Source organism: Colletes gigas, unplaced genomic scaffold (assembly GCF_013123115.1).
Source record: "Colletes gigas isolate AHSC1104 unplaced genomic scaffold, ASM1312311v1 Colletes_gigas_Sc00002, whole genome shotgun sequence".
NCBI lineage: Eukaryota > Metazoa > Arthropoda > Insecta > Hymenoptera > Colletidae > Colletes > Colletes gigas.
Genome location: NW_025106631.1, coordinates 2,329,250 through 2,347,716, shown reverse-complemented (window position 1 = coordinate 2,347,716; position 18,467 = coordinate 2,329,250). Strand labels below are relative to the sequence as shown.

The 18,467-nt window shown below is 38.8% G+C and overlaps 3 protein-coding genes across 5 annotated transcripts in view; 1 reads left to right on the top strand and 2 right to left on the bottom strand.

Annotated features, from left to right (window-relative positions):
* LOC122403851 (potassium voltage-gated channel protein Shab) overlaps positions 1-13,676 on the top strand; it is a 44,621-nt gene extending 30,945 nt beyond the window's left edge. The window contains exons 8-13 of one of the 3 annotated variants that reach the window (XM_043407639.1): positions 2,338-2,598; positions 4,054-4,089; positions 5,464-5,688; positions 7,806-8,016; positions 9,185-9,619; positions 9,704-13,676. In XM_043407639.1, coding sequence (XP_043263574.1) covers positions 2,338-2,598; positions 4,054-4,089; positions 5,464-5,688; positions 7,806-8,016; positions 9,185-9,619; positions 9,704-9,945 — 1,410 coding nt within the window. In that variant the 3' untranslated portion in view covers positions 9,946-13,676. The remainder of the gene's footprint in view (positions 1-2,337; positions 2,599-4,053; positions 4,090-5,463; positions 5,689-7,805; positions 8,017-9,184; positions 9,620-9,703) is intronic. The other 2 variants (XM_043407628.1, XM_043407619.1) reach the window with 2 other exon arrangements.
* A 138-nt stretch (positions 13,677-13,814) lies between these two features.
* LOC122403883 (opsin, ultraviolet-sensitive) lies at positions 13,815-18,195 on the bottom strand. Its single transcript, XM_043407681.1, has 10 exons — positions 18,145-18,195; positions 17,699-17,945; positions 17,185-17,617; positions 16,959-17,100; positions 16,505-16,862; positions 15,576-15,747; positions 15,261-15,476; positions 14,625-15,006; positions 14,123-14,307; positions 13,815-14,054 (listed from the first exon to the last, which is right to left on the bottom strand). The coding sequence occupies exons 3-10, from the start codon at positions 17,391-17,393 to the stop codon at positions 13,946-13,948; spliced, it is 1,773 nt and encodes a 590-aa protein (XP_043263616.1). The 5' UTR covers positions 17,394-17,617; positions 17,699-17,945; positions 18,145-18,195; the 3' UTR covers positions 13,815-13,945.
* On the bottom strand, positions 17,691-18,288 carry LOC122400390 (FAD synthase-like). The gene is made up of 2 exons (XM_043401840.1): positions 18,145-18,288; positions 17,691-17,945 (listed from the first exon to the last, which is right to left on the bottom strand). Exons 1-2 carry the CDS (start codon positions 18,286-18,288, stop codon positions 17,691-17,693), a joined length of 399 nt encoding a protein of 132 aa, XP_043257775.1.
* Between the last annotated feature and the right edge of the window lie 179 nt (positions 18,289-18,467).

Genomic DNA, 18,467 nt, shown 5'->3' with positions numbered 1-18,467 from the left:
ATTTACTAACAAACCCTTGAATCTTTCCATTAGTTCGTTGGCTGCATAGAGCAAGAGACACGCACACTCTACACTTTCATTCATCTCATCGTCGTACGTAGCATGATCGGATAATAATATATAGGTACATGACGATCTAATCAGTAACCACTACGTAGAATCGTGTTCCTCACCGTTATTAATAGCGGTATCAACCCTTTGACTACTATTATACTTCGAAACCAACGAGAAACCTCGACCTCGGTAATTAAAATACTTTTCGAAACTTTAGATATATTCAAGATCGTTTGATAATTCATTTTTCGTCCACAAACTTGACGCCAGCAAATTATTACAGTTGCAGTAAACACTGTATTTATCATTCGTAAATATTTTATTATTTCGAAACTATTACTATTATTAAATATTTTACAGATAGAAAACAGGCGAAGTTCCCTTTCACAGTCAGAGGGTTAGAGCAAGGTGATCGATGAATTAATTTAAGCAACCAAAATGGCGGCGACGATGACGAACACGATTCTGCGGCCACGATGTTAATTCGCTAAGACCTATCGAATCTCAGCGACCTAATTTTATTCGGGCAAGTACAAGGTTTGCGCGACATAATGATATTCGAATAATAATTTTGCGCGCGGTGTTTCGATTCAGCTTGACAGAGAGCCGTCGAATTTAACGATTAACTTCCGAATGGCGTCGTGATCGCGCAAGCGCGTGGCCGAATAAAAGGCAATGCTCGAATTTCGTCGATGGAGGAATATTTAATACACGCAATACACAATCGTCACTTTCCAATTTCCACATTGTACCGTTTCTGATTCGAATTCGCCGACACTTTGCCTTTTTCATCGTCGTGTTTCGAGTAATCGTAGCAGCTTGGTTCCGCGACAGAGAATCTGTAACACGGAATGTAACGCTTTCTGCGACGAACGACTCGTACTTTTGGGTCGTTTAAATCCATTATACGATCGAAAACCAGAAGAAACAAATAACGATTACGATGGAACGTCTTTGATAAATTTCAATCGTTGAGACTCGTGGCTCGATCCGATTCTCGTATCGCGTAATGGATTTCGCAATACACGCTTCTTTCATTTTTCATCCTATCAGCATGCGTTGTTTAGATACAAAAGGACTCAAATAACAAGCACGACAGAAAGCATACAAAGGTCTTGCAATGATCATGTTATGTGCAATAGCGTAACTACTGCATCTACGGTTGTTCTGGCAAGCTTTGGGAACGATTAACAAGTAGCGAACGTTATTTTCCTTAAGTTTCGCACCTTATTACAGGCCCGCGTATACAGGGCGTATGAAAATGTTACGACTCGACCATCTGGGAAGAATTCTACGCCTCTGAATATTTTGTGTAATCATATTCTATTCACTTGTTAAAAAAACCACAGGGGTCACAATCTGTTAGTTACAGAAAATAGTGAGAAAGTTATACTATTATTTAAACCTTGTAATATTCACATTTAGAATGGAACACGTGATTTATGTTATCATTTGTCTGTTTATTAACACGGAGTTTATTGGTTACATTATCAGCATCTCTTGATTAGAAAATATAATTAAAATTCAGATCTAGAGGATTAGAATCCTTCCCCCGATAGTAAAGATGTAACATTTTTATGTACCCTGTACTGTCTTCTTCTTCTAACCTACTTTATACGGTCGTGCAAATACATTCTGGACACATCAGGCGAGTATAATAATACGAATGTAGAAATGCCACGTCAAATAGATTCGATTACTTAGAGAGCACACAATGATTTTTTCTTCTTTTCCCCTTACTCTTAGAGCGTAGCACACGAAAGATACTATTTTATTGGTTTAACGAACGGGCGCGGTTTTCGTCGTTCACAAATTTATGGCAAATGTAACATCTTGCACAAACGAAATTTAGTAGCTCACTTCTAACAAATTACGTTTCTGGCGATGATTTTATATTAGATCCATTAGTAAGTTTTAGTCACTTTTCAAGTAAAAGATGCAGTATTCAATTTTAGTGCAGCTGATATAGTATAGTGCATGTTTAGCTATTCGATGCCATCATCCACGATATAGTAAAATTAAAATATCTCGCGAAGTAACGATCTTTTGCCGTAAATGTACAAACGTGGACCAAAATGGCCGCTGAAGGATTACTGTACAACTTCCTTTCACAATGGTTCAAAAATTTATTTTAGAGCAAAGAAAAGAGAACATTTTATTGACGAAAGATGCGCCCGTTCGTCGAGGATTTTTGTTTAGGATCAGATTCGTGTCGAAGGCGACGCTTCGAACGGCGAATCGTCTTCGACAAACCGAGACTTTTCACGTCGGTCGTGTTTCTAGGAATACAAAGACTTCAGAGACGCGGAAAATATAATGCCGTTGGCGACCAGCGACTTTCGTAACCCCATCTGCCAGGAAATGAGATCGATGCGATCGGGGATGTCGATAGAGCAGCCGGTGCAGTCGATCTTCACCGAGGCGAAGACGTCCCCGGGCCAGGCCCTAGAGATCTTGAGCTACGGGAGACCGTACAACGAGCAGGGCAGCGTGGATAGCTCCGACACCTATGCCAGTTGTCAAACGCATCCATCTCAATCGCAGGTACTGCACGGAATCGATACTCCGCGAATCTAGCGAACTTACCGGTTAGTTTCCAATTCCCAGAGTATCCTGAACGGTAGATCCAACGTTGCTCCCTTATCGTTTCTTCATTTTATCTCGATGTTCGAAAATAGCCATTTATGGGAAAAGAAAAATTGATAAAAGCTTTTATCACTCGACAATCCCCTAATTTTATATGATCGGAACACGAAAAGTTGAAACAAACACGCGTGAAAGTCGTGTTAGATCGAGTGCTCGTCTAATTAATGTGATTTATCCTCGGCTGGTTCGGACGATGGTTCTGTTTCTGATCTAATTGCAGAGTGGAGGTACCCCAAGAGGTTAACGAGAGCACCTCTCAACCTATTCCCCCTCACGATTTTAACCCACTTTCGCCGAACGGTAGATTAGAGACTGCTGCTACGTGAAAAATATTAGTAACGTAAATTGAGTCGATTTTTCCCAAAAGAAACGTAAACCACAACGCGGCTGCAGCAAGGAGGCATTCGTTCTGTGTGTTTGCGGCGTCGCGTGTTTTTATGTTCCGTGCATATCGCTAATGCAATTGTAAATGGGTACAATTAGAAAGAAGGGAGTAGTGTATTCGGGTAAACGAGATTTGAACCCGCAATCACAGCTACGCGAACCTTTTTGATAATTGCTTCACGATTATTCCGATGGCACGAATTGATAACCATAATTACGTATGTCTCCAAAATTACCGGAGTTAGTAGCGAAAGTAGGTTGAAAGGGAATAGATCGAGGCTCCCTTCGTAACCGCCAAATGATAATTTTCTAATTATAAAAAAACATTTTTATTTTTAAGGTGTTAGAAAGCTCCTTTTTTCGTCAAAAATTGCACCATTGACATTAATTTCTTTTTATTTCCATTTCTGTTATTTTTGGATGGCATATTTTGATAATATATCTTCTCCCGTGTTACAATGTATTAATAGATCTCGAGTCTTCCGTGTCGTTGTATGTTTTCTTTATTTTAATGTTGCGGGGACACTCTTGCTCTATTTTTAAAATTACCAATTTAGTTATATTTAGCTCGAACGTGCCTAGTCGCTGTTTTTAAGTCCCAAAATTGTATCCGAAACGATGTGACGACTTTGCCCAAATCGTTCCGCGTAGAATCCTTATTACGAAGCATGAAATTAATCTTACAAATTATAGAAACGTGTGTCTTTTCAGAACAGCAAAAATGTCCATTTTCGAACATCGTTCTTTATCACGCACAATGCAATGTGACTAGATTTATTTGCATACTTTGCACAAAGCGTTATTTTAATTATCGCCGTACGGGTATCGATTCAGTACGTACAGATTAATCATAACTTTCTGTGCTGAACGTTTTCTTTTCCGTTGTAATGCAACTCTCTTCCTTCATCGATAATTTCATAGAAAATTATTTTCGAAACGAATGGCGAGAACGAATAATAATTATTATAGGTTTCTTCTGCTGGCCATACGGCGGATAACAATAAGGTACAATATCTGTGTTTAATTAAAAGTCGTAAAAAGAATCTTCCGACGAAACGGAATTTTTGTTTCGATACCTATCGTCGCACGATGAGTAGTTGATTAATTGTCGGGGTGTTCTGATGTTAGTCGTTTAGACGGAGACATATCTTCTGTGCAATAGTAAACGTAGCATCGTGAAATTTCGTGTTAGGCGATCTAACGAAGGGATTAGGCTGCGTTGGTGTTACAGATCTGTTTTGACCCTAATCCTACTGGAATGTCATTTGGGGTGACAAATTTGAATAACTGTAGGCTCTGTAAGTTAAATTTTATTTTGAGTGTTAAAAGATCGAGGATTGATTTCTGTATATTACAAGCTCTACAGTGACTCAAACTTGGTATCTGCTCCAAAGCCACATCCTCGTAGGATTAGGATTCAATTTAATACAAGGTTAGTGCACACCGGGTATAACAATGCACAGTATGTTTTAGCAGGTGTTTATACACGACATACACTACCCGTTGCGTATGCAAAAATTGATCCAAATCGGTACCACGAATGTCGCTCGATCCTTTTGTCAGAGAAGAGGATTCAAGATATGCTCCTTATAGAATTAAGTTTAGTTTAGAAACTGTTTTAGTTTAAAAGATCCGTAGCCCTAGTCTTAGGATCCATTTGATTTCACGAAAGTGTGCATGTGGTGCAGAGTACGAACGCGTATAATTTTTGGAAGAAAATAATCTGGGAACGGCGTACCTTCTCTTACTTTTTGTTTAATTAGTTTCGTCGATATTTGGTACATTTAAACGTTTGCCACTATTTTTACTTCTTCTTTGCGCTTTCTGTCTCTCATACAATCGCTTCAACATATTTCCCAAAAGAAACAAGTCCGTAACAGTGAACGTCGCGATGAAAAGTCGTAGGAAATATGTATAGAATTTAGAGCTTGCGTAAGAAGGAACATTAATCATACGTAATTACAGTAGTGTATTAAAGTAATTGCATTTAAGCTAATTGCGTGTAAAAATAGTATCTCCATTCTTTGATATTTCATATAATTTTCCTGTACTGAAAAAGAATATGAAACAAACAAGGAGATCGGACATACGATTTTGTGATTTTGTACATTTTTAAAATTAATTTTTTCGGGAGATTTACGATTTATTTTTTCCACGAAGAATGGTCTCCTTGGTTGCCTATCGTTGATTCCGGGACACCCGGTGCACGTCCTTCGCAAACAAATTACTACTTTCTCAGAGCGTATAAATACACGTATCGCAGCTGAAGGGTTAATAGCCTGATTTGATTCGATCTTATAGGGGATGATAGGGTATCTTGGCTGTTAAGGCCCAGTATCCGGCGATCAACCGGCGTAATTTAATTGCGATACTTCGCAGGGCGATCTCACCGAAGAGACGGACACTAATAATCTCTACGTGAACCCCCTGGAAGCTGCGGAGAAGTGCGGAAATAGGGTAAAGAAATCCGTTTCCGGCGAGGTGAACCGTGGAGGTGCGTCGCCGAGCGTCGAGTCGCTGAAGGACGTACGACCGTTCGACGAGGGTAGTAAAGTTATCCTAAACGACGCGGTGCCCAAGCATAGGAAAATTCGTATCCAGCAGGTGGGTCTACTTGCCTCGTTCTTTGCCGATGCCCTTTACGATCGTCAACCTTTGCACGGGTGTCCGTGTGAAAATAAACGCTGTTCCATCCATCCGTTGGAATACGAGGACGTTTTTAACCCTTTAAACACTAACGGTGACTATAGTCGACCATCGTTGCACGCTCGTTGTATCCCATCGGTGACTATAGTCGCAAATAAGAATTTTTTAAATTTCATTCTTCCCGCCTTTCTCTCGCGAATCGTACAGGGTGTCCCCACGCAACTGGAAAAAGCTACGTCTCTGAAACTTTATAATTTTTATTCCACCGTTCGATGCAATTTTTTATTAAACTATTTTGATGCACTTTGCAGATACCATAGGCTATGTAAACGTGGTCTTTCTTACATTACTATCAAAAGTCCTTAAAGTGTTTAATTTTTTTATTTTTTCGAACACGTGGTGCCTGGACCCTGAACATGCATGATGAATATTTAATATTATGTTCCTTTGTCACTATCCGTGGCATCCAACCCTGCGTTCAGGTAACAGGAACGTTTACAAGGCATCGATACTGAGACCCGAAACAGCGAACGCACGATTTTTCTTAAGTTATCGTGACTTTGCTTTAAAAACGCTTTCATTATCTTCTACATTTCTGCAACGCGCGATAACCGACACGAAACACCCGTGTTTCGTTGCTCGACAGCTTTTTAGGTCATTGGAATTCACGAATCACGCTGTACGAAATTCTTTTGCACTTTCTCGGATCTCCGCAGTATAATTCCTTTGACGAATCGATGCTTAACTTACATTCGCTTGAAATACGTTCGAAAGTTTAAAAAATAGTTTCCTTTTTCATTCCATTGGCTAACGCAAGTTTCACCGGTTTTTCGTATACTAGTAGCGCAGATAAAAATTGCGGACATAATTCTTGGAGCTGCGGTGGTCGTGATAAATAGTCTCCGTTAAGCCAGCCATGATAAACGGTACTAATTAAGGCGACGAAGGATGGTGTTAATTAATGCGAATAAGTAACGCACTTTGCATATAAAACGATCCATTATTCGCGAGGATAATAAAATTTCACGCTTGTCTCGTAAAATATTTCAGACATTCTTTCAGAGAACGGTACAGAAATCATTCTTTTCTTTTAGACGTCACCTATCGAACATTCCTCCACGCACGCAAAGCTTGTTCCGTCTCTCGCCACTTAATACGTTTTCTGCGCTAATCAGGAGTACAGTTTTAATTGCACGAGCTCTGACGGCGGATCATCACTGCTTTTTTCAGTTTCACGAACCGTCAAGATCGCAAACGGAGTACAGTTGAACAAATCGCCGACGGCGATACGTACTATTACCGAATGTCCCGGTGCTTGCCAGAAGGGGGTTGCACACACACGATCTTGCACGCAACCGTGAGCAAAGAAAAGACAGAAAGTACAGAGAGGGCTCGTTTGTCCTAGCAGATTACCCGGGGGCCGTCCTTTCTCTTGATTAAAAGGCCACAGTTGCAGCGTGACTGACTTGCCGTACACGTGTCGGCGAACGATTTCCGGTATCGTTGATTTTGCGTCACGAACACTAACGCTTCAATAACGCTCCACGTTCATCGACACTGACCCCGCTTGTCCGCCATCCTAATCGCGTGCATTATCCACTCGACGAACTCCTTTCACCCCAATCTGTACATACACGAAAACTATACGCATCATTCGGCAATTAAGAATAATTATCCAGCAGGGGTGTGCTGGTAACTCGAACCTCGTGTTAAAACAACGTTCGCATTAAGCGATTAAAAAAACGTCTATTTTTCTTACGATATTATCCAATAAACTGAAAAGGCTCGTACAGTTTTTACGAACATAATCACCCATCGTACCCACTAAAAGAGAAAGCTTGTCATGTTTGCTCGTGATCGTCCGATTTTCTTCATTCTGGATCAGAAAGGACTCGTAGAGCGTCCCTGTGAGTGTATTTTTTTCTTTTCTTCTTTTCTCTCTTTGTTTACCACCGCGGGAATCCTATACGTCGCTTCTGTTGATTTCTCGAGGAGAAATGGTAATGTGTGCATTTGTTGCGTGTGTTAACGAAAGAGATGTTCGCGTATTGTTTATACCGCGCGGCTGATTGCAGAGCGTGAGACTGCGCACGCAATTTATCAGCGACCAGGAAAGCATAGGGGGTCGTAATCTCACGAAAGAGGACATCGCGGAGAACAACAATTATTACGGAGGGCTCCGCGGGGGCAGACCGTTCGCAACGACCAACAGCAGCTTGGCTTCAGCCACCAGAATCCTAAATCATCATCTGTTTGGGTCCGGCTGCGGGCCTAGGCACTACACAGGTGGGTGACTGTCGTTATTCCTAAAACAATCGTTTCCTCGAAGAACACGGAAACTTAGACCCTTCCCTACACTAACGATAGGGTAAATGCATCTAATTTGGCATAGTAATTTCATCAAATTATCAATAGTTGTATTAATATTCCAATATCAGTAGCTAGGATGAGTCCACTAGCAGGCTCGGGACAAAACGCTCCCCTTTCCTTTCCTTTTTTATCTTCCGGAAAAAAAGAGTCACAGGGACCACCATGAGCCAGAATCTAACATATCGCCATAGAAAAGGTATACCAATAGACCTTTTATACCTTACAGACTTTCGTGGCCTAATCTAATTACTATAATAACCAAAAAATTCAAAGGTGATTTTAGGGGGTAGGAGCTGAAATTTTTCGGGGGAAAAAAAAATTTCAAATCGTTCTGGAAAAATTATTTTTAGTTGCGGGGGTCAATTATAATCATTTTTGGTGAATAGATATACCCCCGAAATCCTACCCACTTTCTAGAAAAAAATTCGAGAAGGTGTGAAATTTTTCAGGGAAAAAAAAAATTTCAAATCGTTCTGGAAAAATTATTTTAGTTGCGTTGGTCAATTACAATCATTTTTGGTGAATACACATACCCCCGAAATCCTACCCACTTTCTAGAAAAAAATTCGAGAAGGTGTGAAATTTTTCGGGGAAAAATTAAATTTCAAATCGTTCTGGAAAAATTATTTTATATTGCGGGGGTCAATTATAATCATTTTTGGTGAATAGATATACCCCCGAAATCCTACCCACTTTCTAGAAAAAAATTCGAGAAGGTGTGAAATTTTTCGGGGAAAAATTAAATTTCAAATCGTTCTGGAAAAATTATTTTATATTGCGGGGGTCAATTACAATCATTTTTTTGTGGGGGGGATATACCCCCGAAATCCTACGCAGTTTCGAGAAAAAAATTCTTGACCGAAAATCTGATACATTGGATGTGGGGTCTACTCGTGTACCTCGTCTGTGATGTTACAACTGTCTTCAGAACCTAATTTTCATAATTTCCGCAGTACATTTCGCGTAACATATCGAATCCTCGACTGTAACGCGTTGTTTAGTGGCTTTGAAAACTATTCGAGTCACGTCTGCCTGTCAATTCACCTTCCATATCGATTTCTCTTATATTCTGGGTCAAACGCAGTACTCCGAAGCACTGTATATGCAGGTCATCGAAGGCAAATTTCAGGAACGAGCACCGAGAGCAAGCTATCCCTGTCTGCCGATTCCATAGACAGCGAGGGTGTGCCTTTCATAGACAGACACCGGGTCTCGAAGTCGATACTGAAGAAGTCCGAGAGCAGCAATAATTACTACAGCAACGCCGGTGATTCGGACACGGAGAAGCTGATCACCGACAACGCATCCACGATAAGCATGTGCGACAACGAGACGAGCACGTGCAGCATATTCACGAACGTGGACGGTACGAGGGCGAAACAGCAACCTGTTTCGCCGTTGCTCTCCAGACAGGTCCTCGAGTCGATTTTCCGTACGAACAATAACGTCGAGAGAGAGGACGAAACTGATCAGACCGATGAAAAGAACAGCAGGTCGATATTCGACGACGTCCTTGAAGGTACTTGGTTCGCCTATCTTTAGATTCGTCACACGGGATCGTTTGGTCCGCTGATTGGAAAGTAATCCGTTCGTGTCTTTCCAGAAGAGAGCCACGCGCAAGAGGAGACAACGACGGAGAACAAGAACAAGGAAGAACGGAAGAGATTGAAGTCGAGGATAGAAGGGTCCTCGAAGGACGGCCAAACGATGCTCATATGCTCGTTACGTCCGTACAAAGTGAAAAAATCGGGCACCGAGGAGAAACGAAAGGCAAAAACGAACAGTCACGGTTACAAAGGCACCGACACCAATTGTCTTCCTCAGGAACATCATTTCTCGTCGTAGCGTAACCCTTTCTCTGTGTAGCGTCCACTTTCTATGCCGCATATGTAGATAAAAAAAAAAAAAAAATCCACTTCGTGATCACCGTATCGATGTTTCTCGTTTCGAAACACCGTTTCAGCCTCTGTACGTCTTCGCAGGGCCGTGCATCTCCATTCGAATGGAACAATGACGCTAGGCAAAACGTTATCGGTTCAGCCTGTAAATACAAGAGAACGACGAAAACGTTTATAATTTTAAGAGAGTGACGTATGTTCGATTATTAAAATAAATAGAAATTAATCCGAGTAATATATAATGCGAAGAAATACATATTTTCGAGAAGAGCCCGTAAATTCCGAAGCGTGTACACAAATTTAGAAGATATTATTACGGTTAAAAAACTAGCGTTGAAGAGGAACAAATCGAACTAGATGATACGGGGGGTTAAAGACGTCGGTACGCGAGAGTAACGAAGGAATAAAAACCGAGGAAACGGATCTTGACGGACATGCTCGAAAATACCGTGATCAACAGACAAGAAACACGAGAACAATACAAAACGATAATGATAAGGATAACAATAACGATAAGAGCAAATAAATCTTTAGGCAATATGCTTTTTTTCCTCGTTCGTTGAGAAAAAAAGCATTTCGTATAACTAAATTGTAACTCTAGTCACACACGGCCCTGTTAACTTCCTCCCCCTCGCCTGATCTTGTTTAACTAGAATAGCTTTGCGTGTCGCGAAACGCGTGTGCATTAAATCGCATAGCAAATACAATCACGCGAACGGTTTATAAATAATCGAGGGATCGTCATCGTTTCGTAAGAAGCCCGCCCGCTTTCAAATTCGACATCGCAATGTCCCTCGAAACGACACCGAGTGTTCGTTCATCTGCTGAGTGTCTTAGTACAATTAGATAATATCGTTGTAATAGGAGGCATTAGATAGACGAGGCCCGGACTGTCTCCTCGAAATCAAAACGGAAGTGGCTCGGGGAAACGTGAACGAATACGCTGGAAGGCTGAAAAGAATACCCGTGAATAGAATTCAGAATTTTTATAAAAGATTATTTACTATTCTAACGATTTCGTATCTCGTTAACTAATGACTAGTAATAATATTAATATATATGGACGAAAATACAGAGTCCTCTTGCATCGTGCACATCTTTCAAGGGCATTCTTCGTAGCTACTTGGTAGTAGCTTCTTTCCGCGACGCGATAACTGCCCTTTACGGAGTTTCGATCTTAAATTTTCTTCGGAATTGTATGGTGTTGGGTCTGGAATATCATTGTTCAAGTTGTAATCCCTTAAGGATTGAGCTACCAGGATGACAAGCCAAAAAAATAAGATAACTTTGGAAAATTTTGTTTAAAAATAAACCATACAGAATCAAACAATAAATATGTTTTATAATCTACATCAGTGTCACTGTCGTCAAGCATACGGACTTTATTTTTACTTTTCGATTTCTTGTATTGGTTGAACGTCAGACTTTTTACCCAATTTTGTATTCTTCCGACCATAACGCGAAAAATTTTTCGAAAAAGAAAGAAAATCCGTACGCTCAACAATTACGACTCTGATGCAAATTCTAAAATACTCGGACGAAATTTCTCCATAAAATAAAATTTTTTAATAAAATTTAGTTCAACGGTAAATGGTGGAATTAAATAAGCGAATCGGCTCTGCGTCCGTTGAGTTTAAAATCGAATTCACCTGATTCTCTCCGTTTGTTTATATCATACGTAATTTTACTACCGGAAAGTCGCCTACTCGATCACGTTTCTCTGTGCGAATCGTACTTTGTAACGCAAACGTCGCAATGGAACAGTTCTTCGCGAACCAGAAACGCTTACGTGCACGACCATTCGGTTAAATTCGGTCGTTCGTAATAATATACGATATTAAGAGTTAAAGAAGTGTACTTTGCGCATGTTTTAGATGTTAAATCAAAAGTGAAAAGTGTTAACATGCTCACGTAGAATAGCAAGAGCGCAAATGTCGTCTGTATTATATCCAGGTATCCGATTTCTAGCCGGGGCAGAACGATCATGTTTTCCAATGAAAATTTTACACCGCTGTTTTAACGATGAATAATAATAATTCGAATCGATTGTCTTCGCCGAGATGGCCCGTCAGGGAGACTTTAATGCGCATACCTTAACGACGTGTATAATTTTTACAACGCGTGCTCAAATATTCGGTCGTCCCTTTTTTGCTCCGAATTATGGCGATCGTTGTATTTTTATTTTTATTTATTTTTTCAACTCTCTCCGAGTCTTGCTGCAATTTCGATCAACGCGCGACAGAGACGTTCTCTCTTTACATTTTTAGACGAATCATCGGTAAAATACATATCTCTAATGGCATTTCTATTCATTGTTATAGTAGACGTAAAGAAACGAATAACTGTACAGTTGCAAGTTAACGAAAAACAAAGAAAAAAATGGTTATTCCCCGTGGATATATCTACTTGGGGATCATTGTTATGCTGGTGGTCTAAAGTTCACGCCTCGAGTATTTTTTAATATATTTATAATTGTTTTCGATGTGTATACGAGTGGGGAGAGTAGGACTATTCTGAAGATTGGTAACATTTTTTGAACGGCTCTATTTTCCAATATCTTATTCTTTCAAACATTCGAATCGTTTCGTTCGACCTTTCAAAATGCCACACTGTACGAAGATATATTAATTTACAAACTTTATTTCGCCCACGCGTTATAATATTCATGATGTATTGTTTTTTATAAAGAATGTTCAGAATGGTCCTCGCATACGTGAGATATACATTGATTGTTTCATATTGTTACCGCGTTATATTTATTACACATGAGATACTCGTACTCGGCTTCGGGCGTACGTTCTCACCCCTCTAAGCGTTATAATTTTTTCGTACCTGTTATTCAAAGTTGGATCTCGATATCTCGTAATCGCTTGGAAGTTTCTGGAGTAAATCAATGTCTTCTGTGAATTAACATAGTTGAAAGTAGAAAGTTCCTAGAAAAGTGTACAGAACGTGATTTATTATTTATTATTGTAATTATATGTATATTTAGCACACTTAGCAGTGACATAGTACAAAGAGAGCCGCGACGTAGATATACGTATGGCATTGAACGAGTCAACCAGATTATAAGAATAACGATGAAGAAGCTTGAACGATTGCACGGTTCGTTTCGTCTGAACGGCAGGAAAAAAGAAAAGACATTTTTTTCATACTAAATTTATGTTTCGAACTTTCCGATATATTACCTGTTACGGTTGATTTAACGAAACAAGTCTGAGAACCGGCGCGTAACGACGATAATTATACAATAAAGGTACATAAAAATAAAGCGCACGATATCATTTTTATCAAATATTTAAGGTGCTACAAACAAATTTCGAACGGCACCGATTCATTGTCGTTTCTCATTTTTGCGTTTTGCGAACAAAATATCGTTCGTCGGACAACGATTCTCGTCTACGCCTTCAAAATTAAAATATCCAACGTATTTGAAAACGAACAAACGCGACGATTGTTCGATACACACAATCAATTTTTCAACTACGCGATGCAATTGTACAAAAAAAGATTCTTTATCACGATATCGAAAGGTTTCAAGCGCTCTAGCTTAATCAGATTTAGTCAACCGATTCCGCGTATATTTCATTTTATTTTCGAACTTCTGAGGCCTAGAATCGTAACTATAAGACAAGTAGTACGCATAAGTGAATAAAGTTGTAATTTGCCAGTTTTTGTTCCTTACGAGAGTATTCTTTTATTAACAACATTCCTCGCCCGTCCAACAACAACGTCACTATTTATAATTCTTCCCTATGCTATAAATAACGCACGCGCGGCAACATTAAGGAAAATCGAGAAAACGCGTATATGCCAAGGAAATTGCTTTATTGCAGTTGCTATACAAGGATCGCATATTTTTAACAGAGTGAAAACAAAGTGTCGTACGAATACCAAATACGTTGCTATCGTTCGTTTTTTCGAGAAAGTACAATTTCATTTAGAGTTTAGCTCGAGGCCGGTGGTGTATTTACGGTTTCGGTTGTGGTACTTTGCGAGTCCGATATTGGTTTCTCCTGTAATTCCAGCCACGGTAATCGTTTCTGTAGCTCCAACCTGTAGCAAACAATGCACGTTATACCGTTCTGATAATTTTTACATTCTATTTTCATATTCAAGCTTACCTGTACTTTGGATGACTTATAGCGTATACGTATGGATCCAAACAAGCAACGGCTTTACATGTACACGCTGGTATCATCGTGACGCCAGGCGTTAAAAGTGCTTTATTACCAAATGCGCCTATCATTGCCATCACACCATAAGGGGTCCACGAGAGTATGAACAGGAAGCAAATTGTGATGGCAGCCTTCGAACAAAAGCACATTGTACATCGCTTTGTATAAAAAGCATTGAAAAAGTAACTGTTATCGCGTTTCTTTTTTTTATTCTTTGCGGGGCACATTGAGACTAAATTACAATGAAGAATGTTAACTTAATAATCATCGATAACTACGTAACACAATTACGTAACAGTGAAACTTCTTTAACGCTGTTACTCTCATCCTCTTTAGAAACCCATACTATTTTTACGTCACAGAAGAGATGTTAATTATTATGTCTAATTAAAAAACTGCGAGAACATAGAAATATTATCTTTGAAGGAAGGATTATTTTATCGTGTACCTTTGCTATACGAATCTCGGCGCTTTGAGCGTTCGTGTTCGTGTTACTCCTTAAACTGTCGACGTTCATCTTCTTTGCCTGTTCGCGCAACGCTTTTTCGTGATTCACGACGTGGCTGACGATCTGGCTGTAGTAATAAATTATAAGCATCATAGGTATGGCGTATGAAAAAGTGAATATGGTAGCGACGAATATACGTATTTCGTTCGAATCGGTCAGATAATCGAAGGAGCAGCTGGTAAGAAAGCCCTCGGGCACGAAACGTCCCCAAACTCCCATCACGGGCATCAGACCCCATGGTATGGTATAGGTCCAGATTAACACTATGAAAAGTATCACCTGTCCGCGAGACAGTTTACCATCGAGAGGTCTTGCTATTGTACTGAAACGAAAATATATTATCAATAAGTACGTTACTAATTTCAGTTCATTTCAAAACTAATAATATTAACGACGTTATAAAACATTGAACTGAACTCTCTCCATGATCTCTCAAACAATGTTTGGTCAATCAATTATTGAGTCAAGCACCATAAGTCTGGAATTTTTGAACTAAACATTTGTATGCAAAATTGTACTATTTTATTAATTTGTTTAAATAAGTTGAGTGTTTAGTAAATGAGTAAAATTTCATACCTATATCTATCATACGCTATTGCCGCATTCGTAATTGCAGCGCCAATGCCAGTCAAGGAACCGATGAACGCGAATATTTGGCATCCGAGGTGGCCCAAAGCGAAACCAGTGTTAATGGAGTTGTATATAAAGATGGGTGCCTTGATCATCATAAAGAAATCGCAAATCGCCAGATTCACGACGAACATGTTCGAGGGTGTCCTCAATGTTTTGGCACTTACGACAAAAAGAAACGGTAAATAAATTAGTACGTTCGTTAGGATTACTGATTCACACTGCTGAACAATAATGAATTTATCGTGAGAGATGACTTACGCGCAAAAGATCCATATCACCAAGCCATTTCCGAGTAAAGCGAGGAATGTAAAAAGAATGTACAAGAGAGCCAATAAATAATGAAGGGAGGGGTTCGGCTCGGGAAAGACCAGCCAATGTTCCGGTATGTGAATTATTTCTTCGGCAGGAACGTTCCATCCCAGCAAACGTGGTGGCCCTGCTGGTAGGTATCTTGCCTCCCAATGAATACTCTCGTTGGACATGTTGGTCGCTCCGATTGCCAGCCCCTCTCCTTGATACGGTTGGTTAGCCAGCTATTTTATACCGTTCTACTCCCTTGAACCGACGAAACCCTAATCCATTAGCTTTGGTGGCTTCATACAGGGATTAGCCAGGGATCATCCCCTAGTTGCTCTTGGTCAGCAGGAACGTGCGTCAAAGTCATAGGAGTTAGTCACGCAGATCATCAGTCGATGTTCCGATTCCGGTAAGGGTAGAACATTTTTTTCGAATTTGAGACTCTTTAACTTTGTGTCGTAATATTTTTAATATGCAACGGTAATCGAGGTTTTACTCTTCAATGTATTTCACTAAGGAACGATATTTTAAATTACTGAACATATCTTTATTATCTTGATATTTCTATAATTACATTTTTTACTACAACAAAATAAAATAACTATAAGCGTGAACGTTTAACACTTAATCAATTTGGTGTGGATTATTCATTCTTAATAATACGGGTCTTTAACGCGGTAACATATAATACGTTGTCTTTTTAATATATAGATCTAGATAAGATGTAATAAGCGTTTTCAAACTGCATGGAACCTGTAAATACTGCAAAATATCGCACCTTATATTTTTCATTATATATAAATAAATTGAATATAATTATTATTTTACTCTGCCTTGTCTCTCGGCAGACATGTCGGTTAAAGTGTAAGCTGGCAAATAGGACGACGGATTATTAGGATCCTTTAATCGCGGATTTGGTACTGTAGTTGATTTCGTTCCTAAACTTGTATACCCTTCGTCGTATAAGGGACAATACGGTACGTTGTGCTTTAATAAAAACGTCCACACTTGATCGTACGTCCAATTTAAAATAGGATTTATACGAATTAGATTTGGCCAGCTTGGATCGGTTGGTGTGAAAGGCTTTAAATTTTCTGAACCAGGATCACCCTTCCTCACTCCCATAAGGCTGAACTTCAAGTTCTTTCTTTCTTCCAAGAACAATTTTAATGCCGACTGCAGAGGACTTTTCTTTCTCACTAATTCTACGCCATAATACTGCACAGCTCTCTCCACAAAAGAATCCACCTAAAGAGATATTTGAACGTCATGTAAAACTTAGATAACGGTTCTTTAAAATGTATGTGCATGTATTGAACTGAAAAATTGTTCATTTGATATTACCTCTGGAAATGGATCTGATGTTACGTACAGACACAATAACGATGAAATATTTCGTAATTTCGCAACAGTGATAGCCAGATGTAAAACCAGTGTGCAATCCTTTCCACCATTGAAACTTATAAAAATATCTTCCGGTTTATATCTATAAATGTAATACCGAAAATACCGATTAATTGGTCTAATAATTATGAGAAGTATTATATCGTTTTCTTGTGGCTAAACTTACGTGTCGTAACATTCTTGTAAAACGTTCAAAGCTTCTTTTACATGTGGTTGCTCATCAGCATCTTTTAAAACAGCCCTTGCATGGTAATTGGTAAACCCATTCTCTAGATTTCGTATTTTTTGAATTGGCAAAGAATATAAAAGTTCTCCCTTCAATTCTAAAACGTCTTCTTTCTTTCCCTCTAATGTAATTCTTGTTAGACAAGACATTGTTTGAGGATAACTACCAATACTGACTTTATTTTTCCAACGTTCCGCGTGTTCGTCCAAAATTTTCACGATAGATAATTCGTTTAAATTAATATCTATATACTCAAAGTGTAAATGACTAGATCCTTTTAATTGTGCTGCTATTGCATCAACAGCAGGCTCGAAATATTTTGGAGAGCCTGGTAATACAAATACATTCTTTGCTTTTATAACTGCATATTTTTCTGAAAAATATTACTTTTAATAAACATATACTCTTTCCTTGAATAAGAGTATTTTGAAAATGTATTTAGTAATTCACTTACTTTGTGAAGGAATATAAATAAGTTCACAGGGTCTTGGTACAATGGCAAGACGTTGAGCTTCTTTTTCATTGGGAAAGAGATTTGTGAGAAGATCTACTAATTCTTCGTGCGGTTCAAGTATTAATCCTAAACCTTTAGCCACACCTTCATACGTTACATCATCATGAGTGGGACCAACACCACCAGATGTAAATACAACAGAAACCTCTTTGGAAGCATCGCATACAGTCTTTGCAATTTCATCTACCTAACACAAAAGGCTACATTATGTGTAGTGAGAATTTAAATATTAATTTCAATGGAACCATATGAAATTTATATTCATATGTTACCAAGATCGAATCTTTTTTAACAAATAAAATGTTTAAACGTAATATTTATAATTATACTTGTCAACGTGTTAATTTTATTATTTTATATGCAGATAATAATAAATTAATACGCACAATATCAGGAATAACTGTTACTTTCTGGAGTTTGATACCAGAATCTCGCAAACGTTTTGCCAAGTAGGATGTGTTTGTATCAATGATTTGTCCACGTAAAATTTCATCTCCTATTACAACCAAGCCTGCAGTATGGACCTCCATCGTTAATACTTTTCCTAAATGAATTAAAATAAAATTAGATAAATAATAATATGATTAAATTTACCTATAATTTTTAAACATACTTTTTATTGTACAATATACTGTAAGGCTTCTCTGTTTAGAAGTTTCTACTGATTATCAAGAGCAATAATGTATGTAGCGGTTATCATTGAATAAAT

Coding starts and splice junctions, on each gene's coding strand:
- LOC122403883 (XM_043407681.1), bottom strand. CDS start 17,393: ATGTCTTGTCTAACAAGAATTACATTAGAGGGAAAGAAAGAAGACGTT. Junction 17,101..17,184: donor TTACAAGAATGTTACGACAC/GTAAGTTTAGCC, acceptor TTACATTTATAG/ATATAAACCGGAAGATATTT. Junction 15,007..15,260: donor ATAGCGTATGATAGATATAG/GTATGAAATTTT, acceptor TTTTCGTTTCAG/TACAATAGCAAGACCTCTCG.
- LOC122400390 (XM_043401840.1), bottom strand. CDS start 18,288: ATGGAGGTCCATACTGCAGGCTTGGTTGTAATAGGAGATGAAATTTTA. Junction 17,946..18,144: donor TAACAGTTATTCCTGATATT/GTGCGTATTAAT, acceptor CTTTTGTGTTAG/GTAGATGAAATTGCAAAGAC.